The sequence below is a fragment of the Lampris incognitus genome, chromosome 21 (genome assembly GCF_029633865.1).
Source record: "Lampris incognitus isolate fLamInc1 chromosome 21, fLamInc1.hap2, whole genome shotgun sequence".
In the NCBI taxonomy this organism is placed as follows: domain Eukaryota; kingdom Metazoa; phylum Chordata; class Actinopteri; order Lampriformes; family Lampridae; genus Lampris; species Lampris incognitus.
Window position 1 is genome coordinate 1519008 of NC_079231.1, and position 23474 is coordinate 1542481.

Genomic DNA, 23474 nt, shown 5'->3' on the forward strand with positions numbered 1-23474 from the left:
TGTAGCCTAAAATATTATTGTATAGCATATAATAGTATAGCATAGTGTAGTACAGTGCTGCAGAGACCAACACGTCACTACTTCTAACGGACTTGGATGAGACGTAGAGGTTTGACTTCATATCTAGGCAGAATTGTTAAGCAATCTCTGCAGAATTACACATATTTCTACATAAAACAAAATTATATATATTTCTACTTAAATCTCTACTTAAAACGAAATTATACATATGTCTACTTAAATCTCTACTTAAAACAAAATTATACATATGTCTACTTAAAACAGGTATTGGTCCGGTGTGGCAGCTTTTCACTGTCGACTGTAAAAAGTTCCAGGTCAAGCTGCATTTCTCTACTATTCAAAAAAATATTCTGAACAAAAAACAAGTGTGGATGTTCTGTGTGTGTGTGTGTGTGTGTGTGTGTGCTATATGTATAATATAGTATGTGTACTATATGGATAGGCAGCTTGATGTGGTAAACAGCATGGGTAATCAGACGTTAGTGGTGTTTTAACGTGTAAATGAACAGGTTTCGGTGTCAGGGTGTTCTTTGGTACCCGTCTAGGCAGAGGGCCGGGTCAGAGAGCAGACATCATGGATCATATCACAGACAGCATCGGTGAGTCCTGTTCTATTCAGCAGTAAGCCGGTGAAGTCTGGGTGGCTGTTACCGGAGCACATGGCAGGAAGGAGAACTTCCTGTCATGTGCTCATTAACAGACTTATGAGCCACAGTGGACAGATGTGTTGTGTGTCCGTGTTGTCTGCAGAGGGGCTGAATCGGGTCCGGCCTGCCGTGTACCGAGCCGCCATGAAGCTCCAGTCTCTGCAGAGACTCTGTGAACGTGAGTGACCTGTGACCTCAGCACACACACATGGACATGAACCAGAGAAGGTGGGTTCAACCGCTGTCAAACTCCGTGTGTGTGTGTGTGTGTTTGTGAAGTGCACGTGGTCTCTCTCACACAGCTGCTTCCAGCTCTCCCCTCACCAATCGGAGGCTGGAATCAGGACGTTTGCCTCAGCCGTGAGGAAGTGACACGGGCTCTAAACAGGATGTTCCACAGTGTGTCACAGGAAGTACCTGGTCAGGTAACCCTGGAGGCCCCACAGCAGACCTGCAATCTGATTTACAAGCTCTATGACCGGTAACAGTGCACACACACACACACACACACACACAAACAGATGGGTATAATTACACACACGACACACATTTTTGTGTATATGTAATGGTGTGTGTGTGTGTGTGTGTGTGTGTGTGTGTGTGTGTGTGTGTGTGTCCTACACAGGGATAACAGGGGTGTTGTGTCTGGCAGGTCACTGAAGACAGCGCTGATTGCGCTGTGTGCAGACACCCTCTCAGCTAAACACAGGGGTCAGTCTCTTATTGTTTTATGTCTTAGCTTTATTTATCAAGACAGCAGCAAAACAGACACACTACTATAGTGTTCAGCTTTGTGCGTGTGTGTGTGTGTGTTGTATTATAGCTCTGGTGAGTGTGGCAGAGAGGAGCAGCAAGGAGAGAGGAGTCGTCAGCAGGAGCAGCATGAGGGTCTTGCTGCAGGATCTGAGTCAGGTCTTCTGCAGGACATGAGTCTGAACATCAAACCTCCACCTCCACCTTCACCACTCTGAAACATAACACCAACTTCTGTGTGTGTGTGTGTGTGTGTGTGTGTGTGTGTGTAGGTTCCCTCTGCGGTCCAGGAGGAGTGCATATTCGGTTGTGTAGATGCAGCAGTCACATCTTGTTTCCGCAGCGTAAGAAGCTCACACTCCACCATCTTCTGTTAGATCACCACAGGTTCTGGCTGTCTTCTGTTAAACACACTGACTTGTCTGAAGGCTCCAGTAGAACCTCAGGTTCTGGCTGTCTTCTGTTAAACACGTTGACTTGTCTGAAGGCTCCAGTAGAACCTCAGGTTCTGGCTGTTTTCTGTTAAACACGTTGACTTGTCTGAAGGCTCCAGTAGAACCTCAGTTTCTGGCTGTCTTCTGTTAAACACGCTGACTTGTCTGAAGACTCCAGTAGAACCTCGGGTTCTGGCTGCCTTCTGTTAAACACGTTGACTTGTCTGAAGACTCCAGTAGAACCTCGGGTTCTGGCTGCCTTCTGTTAAACACGTTGACTTGTCTGAAGGCTCCAGTAGAACCTCAGGTTCTGGCTGTCTTCTGTTAAACACGTTGACTTGTCTGAAGGTCCTGTAGAACCTCAGGTTCTGGCTGTCTTCTGTTAAACACGTTGACTTGTCTGAAGGCTCCAGTAGAACCTCAGGTTCTGGCCGTCTTCTGTTAGACACGTTGACTTGTCTGAAGGCTCCAGTAGAACCTCAGGTTCTGGCCGTTTTCTGTTAGACACGTTGACTTGTCTGAAGGCTCCAGTAGAACCTCAGGTTCTTGCTGTCTTCTGTTAAACACGTTGACTTGTCTGAAGGCTCCAGTAGAACCTCAGGTTCTGGCTGTCTTCTGTTAAACACGTTGACTTGTCTGAAGGCTCCAGTAGAACCTCAGGTTCTGGCTGTCTTCTGTTAAACACGTTGACTTGTCTGAAGGTCCTGTAGAACCTCAGGTTCTGGCTGTCTTCTGTTAAACACGTTGACTTGTCTGAAGGCTCCAGTAGAACCTCAGGTTCTGGCTGTTTTCTGTTAGACACGTTGACTTGTCTGAAGGTCCTGTAGAACCTCAGGTTCTGGCTGTCTTCTGGTAAACACGTTGACTTGTCTGAAGGCTCCAGTAGAACCTCAGGTTCTGGCTGTTTTCTGTTAGACACGTTGACTTGTCTGAAGGCTCCAGTAGAACCTCAGGTTCTGGCTGTCTTCTGTTAAACACGTTGACTTGTCTGAAGGCTCCAGTAGAACCTCGGGTTCTGGCTGTCTTCTGTTAAAAACATTGACTTGTCTGAAGGCTCCAGTAGAACCTCGGGTTCTGGCTGTATTCTGTTAAACACATTGACTTGTCTGAAGGTCCAGTAGAACCTCGGGTTCTGGCTGTCTTCTGTTAAACACGTTGACTTGTCTGAAGGCTCCAGTAGAACCTCGGGTTCTGGCTGTCTTCTGTTAAACACGTTGACTTGTCTGAAGGCTCCAGTAGAACCTCGGGTTCTGGCTGTCTTCTGTTAAACACGTTGACTTGTCTGAAGGCTCCAGTAGAACCTCGGGTTCTGGCTGTCTTCTGTTAAACACGTTGACTTGTCTGAAGGCTCCAGTAGAACCTCAGGTTCTGGCTGTCTTCTGTTAAACACGCTGACTTGTCTGAAGGCTCCAGTAGAACCTCAGGTTCTGGCTGTCTTCTGTTAAACACGTTGACTTGTCTGAAGGCTCCAGTAGAACCTCAGGTTCTGGCTGTCTTCTGTTAAACACATTGACTTGTCTGAAGGCTCCAGTAGAACCTCGGGTTCTGGCTGTCTTCTGTTAAACACGTTGACTTGTCTGAAGGCTCCAGTAGAACCTCGGGTTCTGGCTGTCTTCTGTTAGACACGTTGACTTGTCTGAAGGCTCCAGTAGAACCTCAGGTTGTGGCCGTCTTCTGTTAGACACGTTGACTTGTCTGAAGGCTCCAGTAGAACCTCGGGTTGTGGCCGTCTTCTGTTAAACACGTTGACTTGTCTGAAGGCTCCAGTAGAACCTCAGGTTCTGGCGGTCTTCTGTTAAACACGTTGACTTGTCTGAAGGGTCCAGTAGAACCTCGGGTTCTGGCTGTGTTCTGTTAAACACGTTGACTTGTCTGAAGGCTCCAGTAGAACCTCAGGTTCTGGCTGTTTTCTGTTAAACACGTTGACTTGTCTGAAGGCTCCAGTAGAACCTCAGTTTCTGGCTGTCTTCTGTTAAACACGCTGACTTGTCTGAAGACTCCAGTAGAACCTCGGGTTCTGGCTGCCTTCTGTTAAACACGTTGACTTGTCTGAAGGCTCCAGTAGAACCTCAGGTTCTGGCTGTCTTCTGTTAAACACGTTGACTTGTCTGAAGGTCCTGTAGAACCTCAGGTTCTGGCTGTCTTCTGTTAAACACGTTGACTTGTCTGAAGGCTCCAGTAGAACCTCAGGTTCTGGCCGTCTTCTGTTAGACACGTTGACTTGTCTGAAGGCTCCAGTAGAACCTCAGGTTCTGGCCGTTTTCTGTTAGACACGTTGACTTGTCTGAAGGCTCCAGTAGAGCCTCAGGTTCTGGCTGTCTTCTGTTAAACACGTTGACTTGTCTGAAGGCTCCAGTAGAACCTCAGGTTCTGGCTGTCTTCTGTTAAACACGTTGACTTGTCTGAAGGCTCCAGTAGAACCTCAGGTTCTGGCTGTCTTCTGTTAAACACGTTGACTTGTCTGAAGGTCCTGTAGAACCTCAGGTTCTGGCTGTCTTCTGTTAAACACGTTGACTTGTCTGAAGGCTCCAGTAGAACCTCAGGTTCTGGCTGTTTTCTGTTAGACACGTTGACTTGTCTGAAGGCTCCAGTAGAACCTCAGGTTCTGGCTGTCTTCTGTTAAACACGTTGACTTGTCTGAAGGCTCCAGTAGAATCTCAGGTTCTGGCTGTTTTCTGTTAGACACGTTGACTTGTCTGAAGGCTCCAGTAGAACCTCAGGTTCTGGCTGTCTTCTGTTAAACACGCTGACTTGTCTGAAGGTCCAGTAGAACCTCAGGTTCTGGCTGTTTTCTGTTAAACACGTTGACTTGTCTGAAGGCTCCAGTAGAACCTCGGGTTCTGGCTGTCTTCTGTTAAACACGTTGACTTGTCTGAAGGCTCCAGTAGAACCTCAGGTTCTGGCTGTCTTCTGTTAAACACATTGACTTGTCTGAAGGCTCCAGTAGAATCTCGGGTTCTGGCTGTCTTCTGTTAAACACATTGACTTGTCTGAAGGTCCAGTAGAACCTCGGGTTCTGGCTGTCTTCTGTTAAACACGTTGACTTGTCTGAAGGCTCCAGTAGAACCTCGGGTTCTGGCTGTCTTCTGTTAAACACGTTGACTTGTCTGAAGGCTCCAGTAGAACCTCGGGTTCTGGCTGTCTTCTGTTAAACACGTTGACTTGTCTGAAGGCTCCAGTAGAACCTCGGGTTCTGGCTGTCTTCTGTTAAACACGTTGACTTGTCTGAAGGCTCCAGTAGAACCTCAGGTTCTGGCTGTCTTCTGTTAAACACGCTGACTTGTCTGAAGGCTCCAGTAGAACCTCAGGTTCTGGCTGTCTTCTGTTAAACACGTTGACTTGTCTGAAGGCTCCAGTAGAACCTCAGGTTCTGGCCGTCTTCTGTTAAACACGCTGACTTGTCTGAAGGCTCCAGTAGAACCTCAGGTTCTGGCCGTCTTCTGTTAAACACGCTGACTTGTCTGAAGGCTCCAGTAGAACCTCAGGTTCTGGCCGTCTTCTGTTAAACACGTTGACTTGTCTGAAGGCTCCAGTAGAACCTCAGGTTCTGGCCGTCTTCTGTTAAACACGTTGACTTGTCTGAAGGCTCCAGTAGAACCTCAGGTTGTGGCCGTCTTCTGTTAGACACGTTGACTTGTCTGAAGGCTCCAGTAGAACCTCGGGTTCTGGCCGTCTTTTGTTAAACACGTTGACTTGTCTGAAGGCTCCAGTAGAACCTCAGGTTCTGGCCGTCTTCTGTTAAACACGCTGACTTGTCTGAAGGCTCCAGTAGAACCTCAGGTTCTGGCCGTCTTCTGTTAAACACGTTGACTTGTCTGAAGGCTCCAGTAGAACCTCAGGTTCTGGCCGTCTTCTGTTAAACACGCTGACTTGTCTGAAGGCTCCAGTAGAACCTCAGGTTCTGGCCGTCTTCTGTTAAACACGCTGACTTGTCTGAAGGCTCCAGTAGAACCTCAGGTTCTGGCCGTCTTCTGTTAAACACGTTGACTTGTCTGAAGGCTCCAGTAGAACCTCGGGTTGTGGCCGTCTTCTGTTAGACACGTTGACTTGTCTGAAGGCTCCAGTAGAACCTCGGGTTCTGGCCGTCTTCTGTTAAACACGTTGACTTGTCTGAAGGCTCCAGTAGAACCTCAGGTTCTGGCCGTTTTCTGTTAGACACGTTGACTTGTCTGAAGGCTCCAGTAGAACCTCAGGTTGTGGCCGTCTTCTGTTAGACACGTTGACTTGTCTGAAGGCTCCAGTAGAACCTCAGGTTCTGGCGGTCTTCTGTTAAACACGTTGACTTGTCTGAAGGCTCCAGTAGAACCTCGGGTTCTGGCTGTGTTCTGTTAAACACGTTGACTTGTCTGAAGGCTCCAGTAGAACCTCAGGTTCTGGCGGTCTTCTGTTAAACACGTTGACTTGTCTGAAGGCTCCAGTAGAACCTCAGGTTCTGGCCGTCTTCTGTTAGACACGTTGACTTGTCTGAAGGTCCAGTAGAACCTCAGGTTCTGGCTGTCCGGGAGCCTCAGTGGCATAATTCAAACTCAAAGCTCATCGACATTGTGAAACAGAAGCAGATCAACTGGTCAAATTCTAAACATGTCTCACTTCAAATATCCAGAACAACAAGTATTTGTTCAAGGTGGCTTCAGTTAAATCCCATCACAGTTTGCTCTTCATCATCAGCTTGCAGCCCGTTAGTGCAGCGAGGAGAAGGTACAGACCGTCTCCAGACACGTAGCTCAGGTCAGGTCAGGTCAGTCAGGTCAGTGTGAGCCTCACCACCACCACCACCACCACCACCACCACCACCACCACCACCACCAGCAGCGGTGGCTCCGTGTCCTCTGCATCCTCCTCGTCCTTCCTCGCCCACAGAAGATGTCCTTCACACGTCCTCTGCGATAGGCTGTGGTTTCTACACAGTGTGTTTATGCACTGTGAACACAGTTGGCCTTCAGCACAGTCACGGTATTTTGAATAGAAATTCTCCATAAATGAAGGGCACCAAATAGTCACTGGGTGGATCTTCCCAACGCCGTGTTGCTGGTGAGGAACATCTTCAGCCATGACCACCAGCTCCTCAGTGGAACATGACGTCACACAAACCACATGAAGTCGGTTTGTCTCGTGCTTCTCTCTTTGTGTTCACCGCACATCTCTTTCCCCATAACTCTCTCTGTGTGTGTGTGTGTGTGTGTGTGTGTGTGTGTGTGTGTGTGTGTGTGTGTGTGTGTAGGTGCTCACCCCCAGTGTGTGTGGGGACCATGTGTTGTCATGGTTACAGAGCGAGCCTCGCCTGCTGCTCTGGCTGTCGACTGTGTACCGTCTGTCCGTCAGTCAGAATGTCACACACGCCGTACGCTGCCACGCCTGCAGCACCTCCCCCATCACCGGCCTCAGGTTCGCCGCCTGCACGCCTGCACGTGTGTGATCTTCAGGTGGTCCGTCCGTTAGACGGACCCGGTCGAGCAGTCAGGCCACCCGAGCCAGCAGCGTCCCTGCAGGGCTTCCACTGTATGGCCTGTTTGTGCGTGCTGTGTGTACTTTCTACATGAACACTGCCCCCTCGTGTTCAATAACATGAACAACAACAATACAACTAGACAAGACAAACTAATGTCGTTATTTCTGCTGCTCATGTTTTGAGGTTTTTACCTGTCATGTCACGTCATTTACTCATCATGTTACATTCAGGGAAGCAGAAATAACACACACGTCATTTATGCTTATGGAATAAGCAATCATGTCTTTTATCACCACTGTGAGGCAGTTTTATCACCACTGATGGTGTGTTATCACCACTGTGAGGCAGTTTTATCACCACTGTGAGGCAGTTTTATCACCACTGATGGTGTGTTATCACCACTGTGAGGCAGTTTTATCACCACTGTGAGGCAGTTTTATCACCACTGTGAGGCAGTTTTATCACCACTGTGAGGCAGTTTTATCACCACTGTGAGGCAGTTTTATCACCACTGATGGTGTGTTATCACCACTGTGAGGCAGTTTTATCACCACTGATGGTGTGTTATCACCACTGTGAGGCAGTTTTATCACCACTGTGAGGCAGTTTTATCACCACTGATGGTGTGTTATCACCACTGTGAGGCAGTTTTATCACCACTGTGAGGCAGTTTTATCACCACTGATGGTGTGTTATCACCACTGTGAGGCAGTTTTATCACCACTGTGAGGCAGTTTTATCACCACTGTGAGACAGTTTTATCACCACTGTGAGGAAGTTTTATCACCACTGATGGTGTGTTATCACCACTGTGAGGCAGTTTTATCACCACTGTGAGGCAGTTTTATCACCACTGTGAGGCAGTTTTATCACCACTGATGGTGTGTTATCACCACTGTGAGGCAGTTTTATCACCACTGTGAGGCAGTTTTATCACCACTGTGAGGCAGTTTTATCACCACTGTGAGGCAGTTTTATCACCACTGATGGTGTGTTATCACCACTGTGAGGCAGTTTTATCACCACTGTGAGGCAGTTTTATCACCACTGATGGTGTGTTATCACCACTGTGAGGCAGTTTTATCACCACTGTGAGGCAGTTTTATCACCACTGATGGTGTGTTATCACCACTGTGAGGCAGTTTTATCACCACTGTGAGGCAGTTTTATCACCACTGTGAGACAGTTTTATCACCACTGTGAGGAAGTTTTATCACCACTGATGGTGTGTTATCACCACTGTGAGGCAGTTTTATCACCACTGTGAGGCAGTTTTATCACCACTGTGAGGCAGTTTTATCACCACTGATGGTGTGTTATCACCACTGTGAGGCAGTTTTATCACCACTGTGAGGCAGTTTTATCACCACTGTGAGGCAGTTTTATCACCACTGTGAGGCAGTTTTATCACCACTGTGAGGCAGTTTTATCACCACTGATGGTGTGTTATCACCACTGTGAGGCAGTTTTATCACCACTGATGGTGTGTTATCACCACTGTGAGACAGTTTTATCACCACTGTGAGGAAGTTTTATCACCACTGATGGTGTGTTATCACCACTGTGAGGCAGTTTTATCACCACTGTGAGGCAGTTTTATCACCACTGTGAGGCAGTTTTATCACCACTGTGAGGCAGTTTTATCACCACTGATGGTGTGTTATCACCACTGTGAGGCAGTTTTATCACCACTGATGGTGTGTTATCACCACTGTGAGGCAGTTTTATCACCACTGATGGTGTGTTATCACCACTGTGAGGCAGTTTTATCACCACTGATGGTGTGTTATCACCACTGTGAGGCAGTTTTATCACCACTGTGAGACAGTTTTATCACCACTGTGAGGCAGTTTTATCACCACTGATGGTGTGTTATCACCACTGTGAGGCAGTTTTATCACCACTGATGGTGTGTTATCACCACTGTGAGGCAGTTTTATCACCACTGTGAGGCAGTTTTATCACCACTGATGGTGTGTTATCACCACTGTGAGGCAGTTTTATCACCACTGTGAGGCAGTTTTATCACCACTGTGAGGCAGTTTTATCACCACTGATGGTGTGTTATCACCAGTGAGGCAGTTTGGAAAGTTTTGAGACCGTAGGAAATCATTTAATTGTTAATGATTGACCATGATTATTGTGATGATAATCCTTACACACTGCGACACACAATTAAGGCTGTCATAGTGTTGAAGTTGGGCACACACACACAGTCCAGTCCCTTAACTTCATACACTAAGTGTATTAGCAGCTACTGAAAGCCTACATTTACCACAATCCCACTGAGCCGCAGTTTAACATCTCTGCATTTGGAGGACAAACGTGAATGCTGTGCACACATGATGTCCGTCAGCATGCGTTATATGTGGACCATGACATGACACTGACTCTGGGTGTGTGTGTGTGTGTGTGTGTGTGTGTGTGTGTGAGAACAGGTATCGATGTATGAAGTGTGTAAATGTTCATCTGTGTCAGAGCTGCTTCCTGGCTGACAGACAGACCAAGAAACACAAAAACACACACCCTGTAATGGAATACTGTTCACAGGTACACACACACACACACACACACACACACACACACACACACACACACACACACAAAATCAGTAACTGTCAGTTGTCTCTCTAGCCATCATGGAGGGAGTCTCTGGCATCACTGGCCAGCAATGCCCGCTACACCCTGTTGCCACGGCGATACAGACGGCGGGAGGTGGTGAGGAGGAGAGGCTTGACATGTGAGGAGTCAGCAGAGTTCCACATCAGGTGACCAGTGGTGCCCTGGCCTTCAGTACCTATTTCACTGACTTTAATTCATACTAAACTTTTTTCCAAGACATGTTGAACATGTAATAAACACCAGTCTCACCAGTCACACCAGTCTCACCAGTCACACCAGTCTCACCAGTCACACTAGTCTCACCAGTTTCTCTAGTCTCACTAGTCACACCAGTCTCTCTAGTCTCACCAGTCACACCAGTCACACTAGTCTCACCAGTCTCACCAGTCTCTCTAGTCTCACTAGTCACACCAGTCTCACCAGTCACACCAGTCTCACCAGTCACACCAGTCTCACCAGTCTCACCAGTCTGCATAACTGTATTTTCTGCAGGGCTTCAGATCAGCCCCGTCTGAACCAGTGTTCTAACCTGAGTTTGACCTGGTTTCAGCTCGACTCCTGTCCTGGACTCACCCGTCCTGGACTCACCAGACACTCACAGGCCTGGCCATCCAGACTTCAGAACTCCTTCCCATGAAGCACCTCCTGCTCCTTCTCTCTGCTCCCCTCCTTCCACACTTCAGTCCAAAGCCCTGCAGACTGAGGAGGATGCGCCCACTCTCCAGGTGACCTTTGACCTCTGAGGAAGGACATGAAGTTATTTATGCAGGAGCTCTTCGTTTCATCAGATTGACATAGACACAGACATGATGGCATGTCTCTGCAGACTTTGTCTTGAGATTCTTGAAAAAAAAACACAAAATATTTCTTACTTACGAGCTCAATTTATCCCGATTTAACTTTCATAGACACTGCTTGTTAGCACCAGGGGGTCTCCCTCGCTCCGTCTGGCTGACTGCGTCTGGCTGACTGCTTTTAGAATCAGCCAGTTATAAACATGGAATAGAAACACATGCATGTGGCCGTAACTGTTATGTTAATGTGAATGTGCTCAGGAAAAATCAGCCGGCCTGACGACACAACCTGCAGCAGGTCATCACTACAGCTGACTAGAAACTAACAGCCAGTCTTTCTCTTTTTGTTTCATTGCATTGTTCCCCAAAACATGATGCTGGTCTCCATGGAAACGCCCCCCACTTTCAACCTGAGCCGCTTACCTCTGGACATAAACACTGTTGTGTTGTTGCGTTGTTGATTAGCAGACCAGACAGCGTGGGCTGTTGAAGGAAGTCAGAGATCTGCAAAAAGACAAATGGTGAGTTGGTACCTTTGGGGTGAGCGTCTGTGTGTTTCAGCAACACTCTGGCCACCTGTTGTCACAGTGGCCATGTTGTGGTGCGGTGGTTTCTGGATGAAGATGATCACATTTAAAGTTACAACTCTCAAGATTTACATACAAGCAAATGTTCCCTTTGACCCCTCCTGCAGGTTGTGTGTTGTATGTCAGGAATCAGGAACACTAGTCGTCATACTTCATGCACTTGCGTACATGAAATGAAACGAAATGCCGTTTCCCCCCAGCCCACAGCAGTACAACACAAAGACAACAACACATCCAAAAACTACAAGAACACACACACCCAAATACATCCAGACTAACACACACATCCAAACTAAACAAAAAATCACTGGCCAAGGGAAGGAACGCCAGTCAGGATGACTGTCAGAACCGCCGGTCTGCATGGGCGAGCAGTTAGCTTAACCCGCCCCGCTTCCGCCACCTGTCAGACCGCCCTCGGCATTTCCTCCCCGGGCGCCACCTCTCCCAGCCGGACACCCTCGACACACCTCCCCGCTCTCCTCACGACGACACCAAAAACACACAGTCACCACCACGCAAGGCCTCCGCCAGACTGCCCTCGGTGTTGTCAGAACCGCCGGTCTGCATGGGCTAGCAGTTAGCTTAACCCGCCCCGCTTCCGCCACCTGTCAGACCGCCCTCGGCATTTCCTCCCCGGGCGCCACCTCTCCCAGCCGGACACCCTCGACACACCTCCCCGCTCTCCTCACGACGACACCAAAAACACACAGTCACCACCACGCAAGGCCTCCGCCAGACTGCCCTCGGTGTTGTCAGAACCGCCGGTCTGCATGGGCTAGCAGTTAGCTTAACCCGCCCCGCTTCCGCCACCTGTCAGACCGCCCTCGGCATTTCCTCCCCGGGCGCCACCTCTCCCAGCCGGACACCCTCGACACACCTCCCCGCTCTCCTCACGACGACACCAAAAACACACAGTCACCACCACGCAAGGCCTCCGCCAGACTGCCCTCGGTGTTGTCAGAACCGCCGGTCTGCATGGGCTAGCAGTTAGCTTAGCCTGCCCCACTCTCCCAGCCGATCCAGCGCCAGCTCTTCCAGCCATCAGATGAAGACACAACTTCCATGCAGACGTGGACAAAGACACTGCATGGACGGTGCTGGGTGAGGCCGCCGCAAATGTGAATTCACGCCGCCGTCTTCCCACACCAGAAGCGGATGTGTCTGGTGTGTTCAAGACAACCACTAAACAACTGTCTAACAAGCAGACATGGCTAACTCTGTGTGTGTGTGTGTGTGTGTGTGTGTGTGTGTGTGTGTGTGTGTGTGTGTGTGTGTGTGTGTGTCCAGGCTCCTAGAACAGGAGTTCCAGGCGTGGCGAGTGACTGTCCAGTCAGAGCAGGGTGTTCTGGAAGACAGGTGTTCTGAGATGGAGGTTACCATGGAAATGCTGAGGCAGCAAAACCTCCAGCTGCACGACATGCTAACACAGACACAGGTGTACACACACACACACACACACACACACACACACACACACACACACACACACACAATCATCAATTAAATGAATGTGTGTGTTTGTCCTGGCAGATGCTGAGCAGGACGGAGACACAGCAACACAACAACAACATACAACCCGCCAACAACACACAATACACAATCCACATGAACCCAGCTGGAGAAGCTGACCGCTCCCACACACCCTCCGGACTGGATGGAGCAGGAGAGGAGCAGAGCAAGACAAGAGAAGAGGAGACAGACATTGAGAGTGAAATAAACTCCGTGGAGGACAGAGGAGAGGAGCAGTGGACAGGGGAGGACAGAGGAGAGGAGCAGTGGACAGGGGAGGACAGAGGAAAGAAGCAGTGGATAGGGGAGGAGAGAGGAGAGGAGCAGTGGGCAGGGGAGGACAGAGGAGAGGAGCAGTGGACAGGGGAGGACAGAGGAGAGGAGCAGTGGACAGGGGAGGACAGAGGAAAGAAGCAGTGGATAGGGGAGGAGAGAGGAAAGGAGCAGTGGGCAGGGGAGGACAGAGGAGAGGAGCAGTGGATAGGGGAGGACAGAGGAGAGGAGCAGTGGACAGGGGAGGACAGAGGAAAGGAGCAGTGGGCAGGGGAGGAGAGAGGAGAGGAGCAGTGGGCAGGGGAGGACAGAGGAGAGAAGCAGTGGACAGGGGAGGAGAGAGGAGAGAAGCAGTGGACAGGGGAAGAGAGAGGAGAGGAAGGGGCAGACACTGGATCAGTAAAGGAGAGCCATTCTCCCAAAGTCCATTGGGGTGTGACATCACACAACTACCCAGTAGACTACTCTGAAGAGGAGGAGCCTGCGGTTGAACGCAGTAAAATGGAGGAGCAGTATGTAGCTGAAGATGCGGGACTTGATATTGACAGCCACTGCCATAGTCCAATCAGAAAGCAGCACGGAACTGAAGCGGTGGAACTTAAATTTGACAGACACATCAGTGGTCTGATGGAGGTGCAGCTGTCTGAGGATGAGGAGGAAGAGGATTACAGCACTTGTAGTCCCGTGGAGCTGGAGGAAAAACTACAAGAGCTGGTAGACAGACTGAAGGATGCTTTCCCTCTCCACATGGACAGACTGACAGACAGACCTGAAGCTCCAGGTGAGCTGGACTCTTACAGTTCAACGCTTAGCGAGGTGGTTTGAAGTAGTGAGCTCCTAATGAAGTAGTGAGCTTCTAGTGAAGTAGTGAACTTCTAGTGTAGTGAACTCCTAATGAAGTAGTGAGCTTCTAATGTACTGTGCTTCTAGTGAAGTAGTGAACTTCTAGTGAAGTAGTGAGCTCCTAATGAAGTAGTGAGCTTCTAGTGAAGTAGTGAACTTCTAGTGAAGTAGTGAACTTCTAGTGTAGTGAACTCCTAATGAAGTAGTGAGCTTCTAATGTACTGTGCTTCTAGTGAAGTAGTGAACTTCTAATGAAGTAGTGAGCTTCTAATGTAGTGTGCTTCTAGTGAAGTAGTGAACTTCTAATGACGTAGTGAGCTTCTAATGTAGTGTGCTTCTAGTGAAGTAGTGAACTTCTAATGAAGTAGTGAGCTCCTAATGAAGTAGTGAGCTTCTAGTGAAGTAGTGAACTTCTAGTGAAGTAGTGAGCTCCTAATGAAGCAGTGAGCTTCTAATGTAGTGTGCTTCTAGTGAAGTAGTGAACTTCTAGTGAAGTAGTGAGCTCCTAATGAAGTAGTGAGCTTCTAATGTAGTGTGCTTCTAGTGAAGTAGTGAACTTCTAGTGAAGTAGTGAGCTCCTAATGAAGTAGTGAGCTTCTAATGTAGTGTGCTTCTAGTGAAGTAGTGAACTTCTAGTGAAGTAGTGAGCTCCTAATGAAGCAGTGAGCTTCTAATGTAGTGTGCTTCTAGTGAAGTAGTGAGCTTCTAATGTAGTGTGCTTCTAGTGAAGTAGTGAACTTCTAATGTAGTGTGCTTCTAGTGAAGTAGTGAACTTCTAGTGAAGTAGTGAGCTCCTAATGAAGCAGTGAGCTTCTAATGTAGTGTGCTTCTAGTGAAGTAGTGAACTTCTAATGAAGTAGTGAGCTCCTAATGTAGTGTGCTTCTAGTGAAGTAGTGAGCTCCTAATGAAGTAGTGAGCTCCTAATGAAGTAGTGAGCTTCTAATGTAGTGTGCTTCTAGTGAAGTAGTGAACTTCTAGTGAAGTAGTGAACTTCTAATGAAGTAGTGAGCTCCTAATGAAGTAGTGAGCTTTTAATGAAGTAGTGCGCTTCTAGTGAAGTGGTGAACTTCTAGTGAAGTAGTGAACTTCTAATGAAGTAGTGAGCTCCTAATGAAGTAGTGAGCTCCTAATGAAGTAGTGAGCTTCTAATGTAGTGTGCTTCTAGTGAAGTAGTGAACTTCTAGTGAAGTACTGAGCTTCTAATGAAGTAGTGAGCTTCTAATGAAGTACTGAGCTTCTAGTGAAGTAGTGAGATTCTGATGAAGTACTGAGCTTCTAATGAAGTAGTGAGCTTCTAGTCAAGTAAAGCTTCTAATGAAGGAGTGAGCTCCTAGTGAATTAGTGAGCTTCTAATGAAGTAGTGAGCTTCTAATGAAGTACTGAGCTTCTAGTGAAGTAGTGAGATTCTGATGAAGTACTGAGCTTCGAATGAAGTAGTGAGCTTCTAATGAAGTAGTGAGCTTCTAATGAAGTACTGAGCTTCTAGTGAGATTCTGATGAAGTAGTAAGCTTCTAATGAAGTAGTGAGCTTTTAATGAAGTAGTGCCCCTCTAGTGAAGTAGTGAGCTCCTAGTGGAGTAGTGAGCTTCTAGTGAAGTAGTGAGCTTTTTTTAAATTTATTTCTGATTTTTCCCTTTTTCTCCCAATTTAGTGGCCAATCGATCCCTATTTTAGTTCAAAGGAGATGCCTCACCACTTTCGTGACAAGGCGACTCCTGGCCGAACCACTGCTTTTTCCGACACACACAGAGACGCATTTTATGTGACGAACACAAGCCGATTCCGCCCCCCTCCCGAAGACAGCGTTGCCAATTATTGCTGCTTCATCGAGTCTGGCCATAGTCGGATCTAACGAGACCGGGGCGTGAACCCCGGTCCCCAGTGCGCAACTGCATCGAAACAAAGCCGATGCTTAGACCGCTACACCACCGTGGACCCCTAAGTAGTGAGCTTTTAATGAAGTAGTGAGCTCCTAGTGAAGTACTGAGCTTCTAATGAAGTAGTGAGCTTCTAATGAAGTACTGAGCTTCTAGTGAAGTAGTGCGATTCTGATGAAGTACTGAGCTTCTAATGAAGTAGTGAGCTTCTAGTCAAGTAAAGCTTCTAATGAAGGAGTGAGCTCCTAGTGAATTAGTGAGCTTCTAATGAAGTAGTGAGCTTCTAATGAAGTACTGAGCTTCTAGTGAAGTAGTGAGATTCTGATGAAGTACTGAGCTTCGAATGAAGTAGTGAGCTTCTAATGAAGTAGTGAGCTTCTAATGAAGTACTGAGCTTCTAGTGAGATTCTGATGAAGTAGTAAGCTTCTAATGAAGTAGTGAGCTTCTAGTGAAGTAAAGCTTCTAATGAAGGAGTGAGCTCCTAGTGAAGTAGTGAACTTCTAATGAAGTAGTGAGCTTCTAGTGAAGCTGTGAGCTTCTAATGAAGTAGTGCCCTCCCAATGAAGTAGTCAGCTTCCAATGAAGTAGTCAGCTTCTAATGAAGTACTGAGCTTCTAGTGAAGTAGTGAGATTCTGATGAAGTAGTGAGCTTCTAATGATGTAGTGAGCTTCTAATGAAGTAGTGCGCTTGTAATGAAGTGAGCTTCTACTGAAGTAGTGAGCTTCTAGTGAAGTAGTGAGCTTCTAATGAAGTAGTGAGCTTCTAGTGAAGTAGTGAGCTTTTAATGAAGTAGTGAGCTTGTAACGAAGTAGTGAGCTACTACTGAAGTAGTGAGCTTCTAACGAAGCAGTGAGCTACTACTGAAGTAGTGAGTTTCTAATGAAGTACTGAGCTTCTAGTGAAGTAGTGAGATTCTGATGAAGTACTGAGCTTCTAATGAAGTAGTGAGCTTCTAATGAAGGAGTGAGCTCCTAGTGAATTAGTGAGCTTCTAATGAAGTACTGAGCTTCCAGTTAAGTAGTGAGATTCTGATGAAGTACTGAGCTTCTAATGAAGTAGTGAGCTTCTAATCAAGTACTGAGCTTCTAGTGAAGTAGTGAGCTTCTAATGAAGTAGTGAGCTTCTAGTGAAGTAGTGAGCTTTTAATGAAGTACTGAGCTTGTAACGAAGTAGTGAGCTACTACTGAAGTAGTGAGCTTCTAACGAAGCAGTGAGCTACTACTGAAGTAGTGAGCTTGTAACGAAGTAGTGAGCTACTACTGAAGTAGTGAGCTTCTAACGAAGCAGTGAGCTACTACTGAAGTAGTGAGCTTCTAATTAAGTACTGAGCTTCTAGTGAAGTAGTGAGATTCTGATGAAGTAGTGAGCTTCTAATGAAGGAGTGAGCTCCTAGTGAATTAGTGAGCTTCTAATGAAGTACTGAGCTTCCAGTGAAGTAGTGAGATTCTGATGAAGTAGTGGGCTTCTAATGAAGTAGTGAGCTGCGAATGAAGTAGTGAGCTTCTAATGAAGTAGTGAGCTTCTAATGAAGTACTGAGCTTCTAGTGAAGTATTGAGATTCTGATGAAGTAGTGAGCTTCTAATGAAGTAGTGAGCTTCTAGTCAAGTAAAGCTTCTAATGAAGGAGTGAGCTCCTAGTGAATTAGTGAGCTTCTAATGAAGTAGTGAGCTTCTAATGAAGTACTGAGCTTCTAGTGAAGCAGTGAGATTCTGATGAAGTACTGAGCTTCGAATGAAGTAGTGAGCTTCTAATGAAGTACTGAGCTTCTAGTGAGATTCTGATGAAGTAGTAAGCTTCTAATGAAGTAGTGAGCTTCTAGTGAAGTAAAGCTTCTAATGAAGGAGTGAGCTCCTAGTGAAGTAGTGAACTTCTAATGAAGTAGTGAGCTTCTAGTGAAGCAGTGAGCTTCTAATGAAGTAGTGCCCTCCCAATGAAGTAGTCAGCTTCCAATGAAGTAGTCAGCTTCTAATGAAGTACTGAGCTTCTAGTGAAGTAGTGAGATTCTGATGAAGTAGTGAGCTTCTAATGATGTAGTGAGCTTCTAATGAAGTAGTGCGCTTGTAATGAAGTGAGCTTCTACTGAAGTAGTGAGCTTCTAGTGAAGTAGTGAGCTTCTAATGAAGTAGTGACCTTCTAGTGAAGTAGTGAGCTTTTAATGAAGTAGTGAGCTTGTAACGAAGTAGTGAGCTACTACTGAAGTAGTGAGCTTCTAACGAAGCAGTGAGCTACTACTGAAGTAGTGAGCTTCTAATGAAGTACTGAGCTTCTAGTGAAGTAGTGAGATTCTGATGAAGTACTGAGCTTCTAATGAAGTAGTGAGCTTCTAATGAAGGAGTGAGCTCCTAGTGAATTAGTGAGCTTCTAATGAAGTACTGAGCTTCCAGTGAAGTAGTGAGATTCTGATGAAGTACTGAGCTTCTAATGTAGTGAGCTTCTAATCAAGTAGTGAGCTTCTAATGAAGGAGTGAGCTCCTAGTGAATTAGTGAGCTTCTAATGAAGTAGTGAGCTTCTAATGAAGTACTGAGCTTCTAGTGAAGTAGTGAGATTCTGATGAAGTACTGAGCTTCGAATGAAGTAGTGAGCTTCTAATGAAGTAGTGAGCTGCGAATGAAGTAGTGAGCTTCTAATGAAGTACTGAGCTTCTAGTGAAGTATTGAGATTCTGATGAAGTAGTGAGCTTCTAATGAAGTAGTGAGCTTCTAGTGAAGTAAAGCTTCTAATGAAGGAGTGAGCTCCTAGTGAAGTAGTGAACTTCTAATGAAGTAGTGAGCTTCTAGTGAAGCAGTGAGCTTCTAATGAAGTAGTGCCCTCCCAATGAAGTAGTCAGCTTCCAATGAAGTAGTGAGCTTCTAATGAAGTACTGAGCTTCTAGTGAAGTAGTGAGCTTTTAATGAAGTAGTGAGCTCCTAATGAAGTAGTGAGCTTCTAACGAAGTAGTGAGCTACTACTGAAGTAGTGAGCTTCTGATGAAGTAGTGAGTTTCTAATGAAGGGGAATGTTGATCACATCTCTGATAAGAATAAAACATTCCACCTCTTCTGAACTTCACTGGGAATGGAGTAAAGAAATGGAGGATTTTCCTGTTTAGACCCATAGACCTCATCATAGACACCATGGTTTCATAGATGAACCAGAACATGCTGAGATTTTTACTTTTACTGCTTCCACACCTTTTACTTCAGCCAGGTTGTCATACATGTTTAAGGCCAATCAAACAGCATGAAGAACCTTCCAACATTACATCTACCTTAGTTCAACTAAATTCTCTGTTTTTTCCTCAAACAGCGTGAATACAACACATGGAAACAAATCTGTTCAAGTCCGATTTGTGACATTTGATGTGGTCCTAAATCAGACACGTGTCCAACATGTTATGACCGTGTCATAACATGTGATGACCAGTCAGCATCTGAATTCATGTGGATTTGATGTCATTGTATCACTAATACTGACTTGTACTCATAGTATTATCGTACTACTAGTATTAACCTGTACTACCTGGTCTCTGTGTGAGACGACAGATGACAGTATCAGAGGAGGATGATGGTGTCTATCTGATGAAGATGCCTGTCTTGTGTGTGTCTCCAGATGACAGAATGAAGATGAAGACAAGCCTGTTGGAAGCTGCTGAGGAGGTTGAAGACACCTTACACACCCTGGTCTCAGCTCTGGTCTCACACACACACACTGAAACACACACACACACTGACTAACACACACACACACACACACACACACACACACACACACACACACTGACTAACACACACACACACACAATGACTGATAGTGTGTTTGTCACTTTGGACTGGGAGCCAGTTTGCCTTAAATGGCCAAAGCCCCAGTTACCTTAGTGACCTCAGCACCACCCACAAACCTTAGCGCTTCCTCCACTCACCCACTCCCCACTGCTCCACATCCCCCCTACACGTCTCTGGATGACAGGACACCGAGCCTTCTGCTCTTTTCCCCATGCCTCTAACCTCAGGGCTGTATTGCCCAAATTCCATCAGCATGTCTCCTGCCCCACTAGGGGACAAAACACCCTGGACCATCTCTATACAAACATTAAGGACTCATACAAAGTTACTCCCTGCCCTCACCTGGGGCATTCTGACCACCTCTGCCTGTTCCTGGTCCCAGCCTACAAACCCCTAATAAAACGGGTCAAGCCAGCAGTAAAGACAATCACTGTCCGGCCAGAAGGAGCAGTCTCTGAACTCCAGGACTGTTTTGACAACACAGGCTGGAGTATTTTTGCACATTCAGCTACCCATGGCTCCCATATAGACATTAATGAACAGACATCTGCCATACTAGCCTACATTAACTTTTGCACTGAGAGTGTCACAACAACAAAAAATCAGTCCGCACCTTTCCAAACCAGAAACCCTGGAGGACCAGTGAGGTCCGGCAGCTGCTGAAAGTCCCGGATGCAGCATTCAAGTCAGGTAACTGTGAGGCCTACAGCGCAGCCAGATCCAGCCTCAAAAAGGGCATCAGAACAGCCAAACATAAATATTCCCTACGAATAGAGGACCACTTTCACAATAACTCTGATCCCCGGTGAATATGGCAAGGCATTCAGTCTATCACAGACTACAAAAGCTCCAATAGCGGTCCCACTGTCCATGATGCCTCCCTGCCAGACAAGCTAAGTCATTTCTATGCCCGCTTCGACAAGGACAATACTGACCCAGCCACAAAAATCCCCAGCCACCCAGAAAACCAGGTGCTCACTCTATCAGTCGCAGAGGTCAGAGAATCACTGCGTACAGTGAACACACGGAAGGCTGCCGGACCGGACGGCATACCGGGTCGGGTCCTCCGGGAATGTGCCGACCAGCTGGCTGAGATCTTCACAACTACATTTAACCTCTCACTGTCCCAATCTAAAGTCCCGGCATGCTTTAAGACCACCTCTATCATTCCTGTCTCCAACAAACCAACATCCACATGTCTGAATGACTACCGACCCATAGCACTCACCCCATTGCCATGAAGTGCTTTGAGAGACTGGTTCTGGCTCACATCAAAAACATTATCCCCCCACATTCGACCCACATCAGTTCGCCTACCGTCCCAAAAGGTCTACTGAAGATGCCATTGCCACTGCCCTGCACGTTGCTCTGACCCACCTTGAACTTAACAGCACATACATCCGGATGCTGTTTATAGATTACAGCTCTGCCTTCAACACTATCATCACCGCCAAACTAACCACCAAACTCCTCTCCCTCGGCCTCAACCCCTCCCTCTGTAACTGGATCCTGGACTTCCTGACCAACAGACCTCAGTCTGTTATGTTAGGTGACCACACCTCCTCCACCCTGACCCTCAGCACAGGTGCCCCTCAAGGCTGTGTTCTGAGCCCCCTCCTTTTCTCCCTCTTTACCCACGACTGCCTGCCAATTCACCCCTCAAATGTTATAGTTAAGTTTGCAGATGACACCACAGTCATTGGCCGTATCACCAACAATGAAGAGACGGCCTACAGAGACGAGATTGAGCACCTCACATCATGGTGTACTACCAACAATCTTGTCCTCAGTGTGCAGAAGACGAAGGAGCTGATTGTGGACTTCAGGAGGTCTAGAAGCTGCAGCCACCACTCCCCCATACACATCAATGAGGTGGAAGTGGAGCGTGTTTCCAGCTTTAAATTCCTTGGAGTCCACATCAGCGAGGACCTTTCCTGGACATTAAACACCCAGGCCCTTGTGAAAAAGGCCCAACAACGCCTGCATTTCCTGAGGAGGCTGAGGAGCGCCCGTCTACCCCCCAAAATTCTCACCAACTTCTACCACTGCACCATAGAGAGCATCCTGACCATCTGCATCTCAGTGTGGTACGGCAACTGCACCTCAGTAGACCAGAAAGCTCTGCAGCGGGTCGTCAAGGCGGCCCAGCATATCACCGGTACCCAGCTCCCAGCCATAAAAGACACTTATCACAAACGCTGCCTTCGAAGGGGCCTGAGCATCAGCAGAGATCCCACCCACCCCAACCATGGACTGTTCTCCCCCCTGCGCTCTGGGAGGCGCTACAGAAGCCTCAGAGCCCGCACTACCAGGCTCAAAAACAGCTTCTTTCCACAAGCTGTTGCCCACCTGAACCTGGCTACCCACTGAATGTCTGTAGATATTTTTAAATATTTTGTACTGCAGCTCTTTTTTAACTTATTTTTAGCTTTTGGTCTTCATGTGTGTATATCTTATACTGCGTTTGCTGTGTTTGTCTGTGTCTGTCTTGCACTGTTTGGTGAAGCCACAGCCCTCATTTCATTTTTAACATGTGCCTGCACATTGTTTTTAATGACAATAAATTGAATTGAATTGAATTGAAGATCAAATGGTGGAAGTTGAAGGAGGAAGACTGTTGTGTGGAGTTCAGGCAGGAGTTAAGACAGGCACTGGGGGGTAGTGAAGAGTTGCCAAATGGCTGGGCAACCACTGCAGAAATAGGGGGGGGGGGGGACAGCTAGGAAGGTACTTGGTGTGTCATCAGGACAGAGGAAGGAAGACAAGGAGACTTGGTGGTGGAATGAGGAAGTACAGCAAAGTATACAGAGGAAGAGGTTGGCAAAGAAGAAGTGGGATAGTAAGAGAGATGAAGAAAGTAGACAGGAGTACAAGGAGATGCAGCATAAAGCGAAGAGAGAGGTGGCAAAGGAAAAGGCGTATGGTGAGTTGTATGACAGGTTAGACACTAAGGAAGGAGAAAAGGCCTTGTACTGATTGGCTAGACAGAGGGACCGAGCTGGGAAGGATGTGCAGCAAGTTAGGGTGATCAAGGATAGAGATGGAAATGTGCTGACAAGCGAGGAGAGTGTGCTGAGAAGGTGGAAGGAGGACTTTGAGGGGCTGATGAATGAAGAAAATGAGAGAGAGAGAAGGTTGGATGATGTGGGGACAGTGAATCAGGAAGTTCAGTGGATTAGCAAGGAAGAAGTGAGGGTAGCTATGAAGAGGATGAAGAGGGGAAAGGCAGTTGGTCCTGATGACATACCTGTGGAGGCATGGAGGTGTTTAGGAGAGATGGCAGTGGAGTTTTTAACTAGATTGTTTAACACAATCCTGGTCAGAGAGATGAAGAAAGTAGACAGGAGTACAAGAAGACGCAGCGTAAAGCAAAGAGAGTGATGGTGAAGGCAAAGGAGAAGGCGTATGTTGTATCTACATTAAAACAATTGAATGTTGAATTAACCTCAATCAAAAAAATTTTTTTTTACAGTAAGTGTGCATCTTGTAAAAAAACAAATTATTGCCTCATGCCTGCACATAAACGTGTGACTATTAAAAACCTTGAAATTTATCTTTGACTCTAGATACTGGAAAATGTAGATTATAATTTCATGGATCCTTTATCAAAACATTGACAGTGTGGTGATACACAGTTGAGGGTAGATTCAGCAGGGGCTGCTGCTCCTTTAAGACAGACATTCAGAGAGCTGACGTAGGCACTGCTTAGAGTTTCCGGGGTGGAGCCATGTTGGCAGCAGCCTAGCGGTTGGTCAGCTGGTTGCCACGAGAGATTGTGCTGTATCGGTGTCGTTTTGTGTGGCAAGTAAACGGAATTGACTCGACCCCGATCTCTTCGTCTCCTCATTCCTGCATTCCCACAACAAGTTATTTTCTAGGGACTATACATTTACAAAGGT

General features: G+C 47.0%; 1 protein-coding gene across 1 annotated transcript in view; it reads left to right on the forward strand.

Moving 5' to 3' along the window:
* Positions 1 to 743: 743 nt before the first annotated feature.
* The window catches only part of dytn (dystrotelin), a 34275-nt gene continuing 11544 nt past the window's right edge, over positions 744 to 23474 (forward strand). The window contains exons 1-13 of the mRNA XM_056301538.1: positions 744 to 846; positions 948 to 1149; positions 1294 to 1379; positions 1492 to 1580; positions 1694 to 1765; positions 7077 to 7240; positions 9743 to 9854; positions 9939 to 10072; positions 10477 to 10651; positions 11186 to 11241; positions 12595 to 12742; positions 12838 to 13139; positions 13701 to 13803. Of these exons, the coding sequence (XP_056157513.1) occupies positions 744 to 846; positions 948 to 1149; positions 1294 to 1379; positions 1492 to 1580; positions 1694 to 1765; positions 7077 to 7240; positions 9743 to 9854; positions 9939 to 10072; positions 10477 to 10651; positions 11186 to 11241; positions 12595 to 12742; positions 12838 to 13139; positions 13701 to 13803 (1746 nt within the window). The remainder of the gene's footprint in view (positions 847 to 947; positions 1150 to 1293; positions 1380 to 1491; positions 1581 to 1693; positions 1766 to 7076; positions 7241 to 9742; positions 9855 to 9938; positions 10073 to 10476; positions 10652 to 11185; positions 11242 to 12594; positions 12743 to 12837; positions 13140 to 13700; positions 13804 to 23474) is intronic.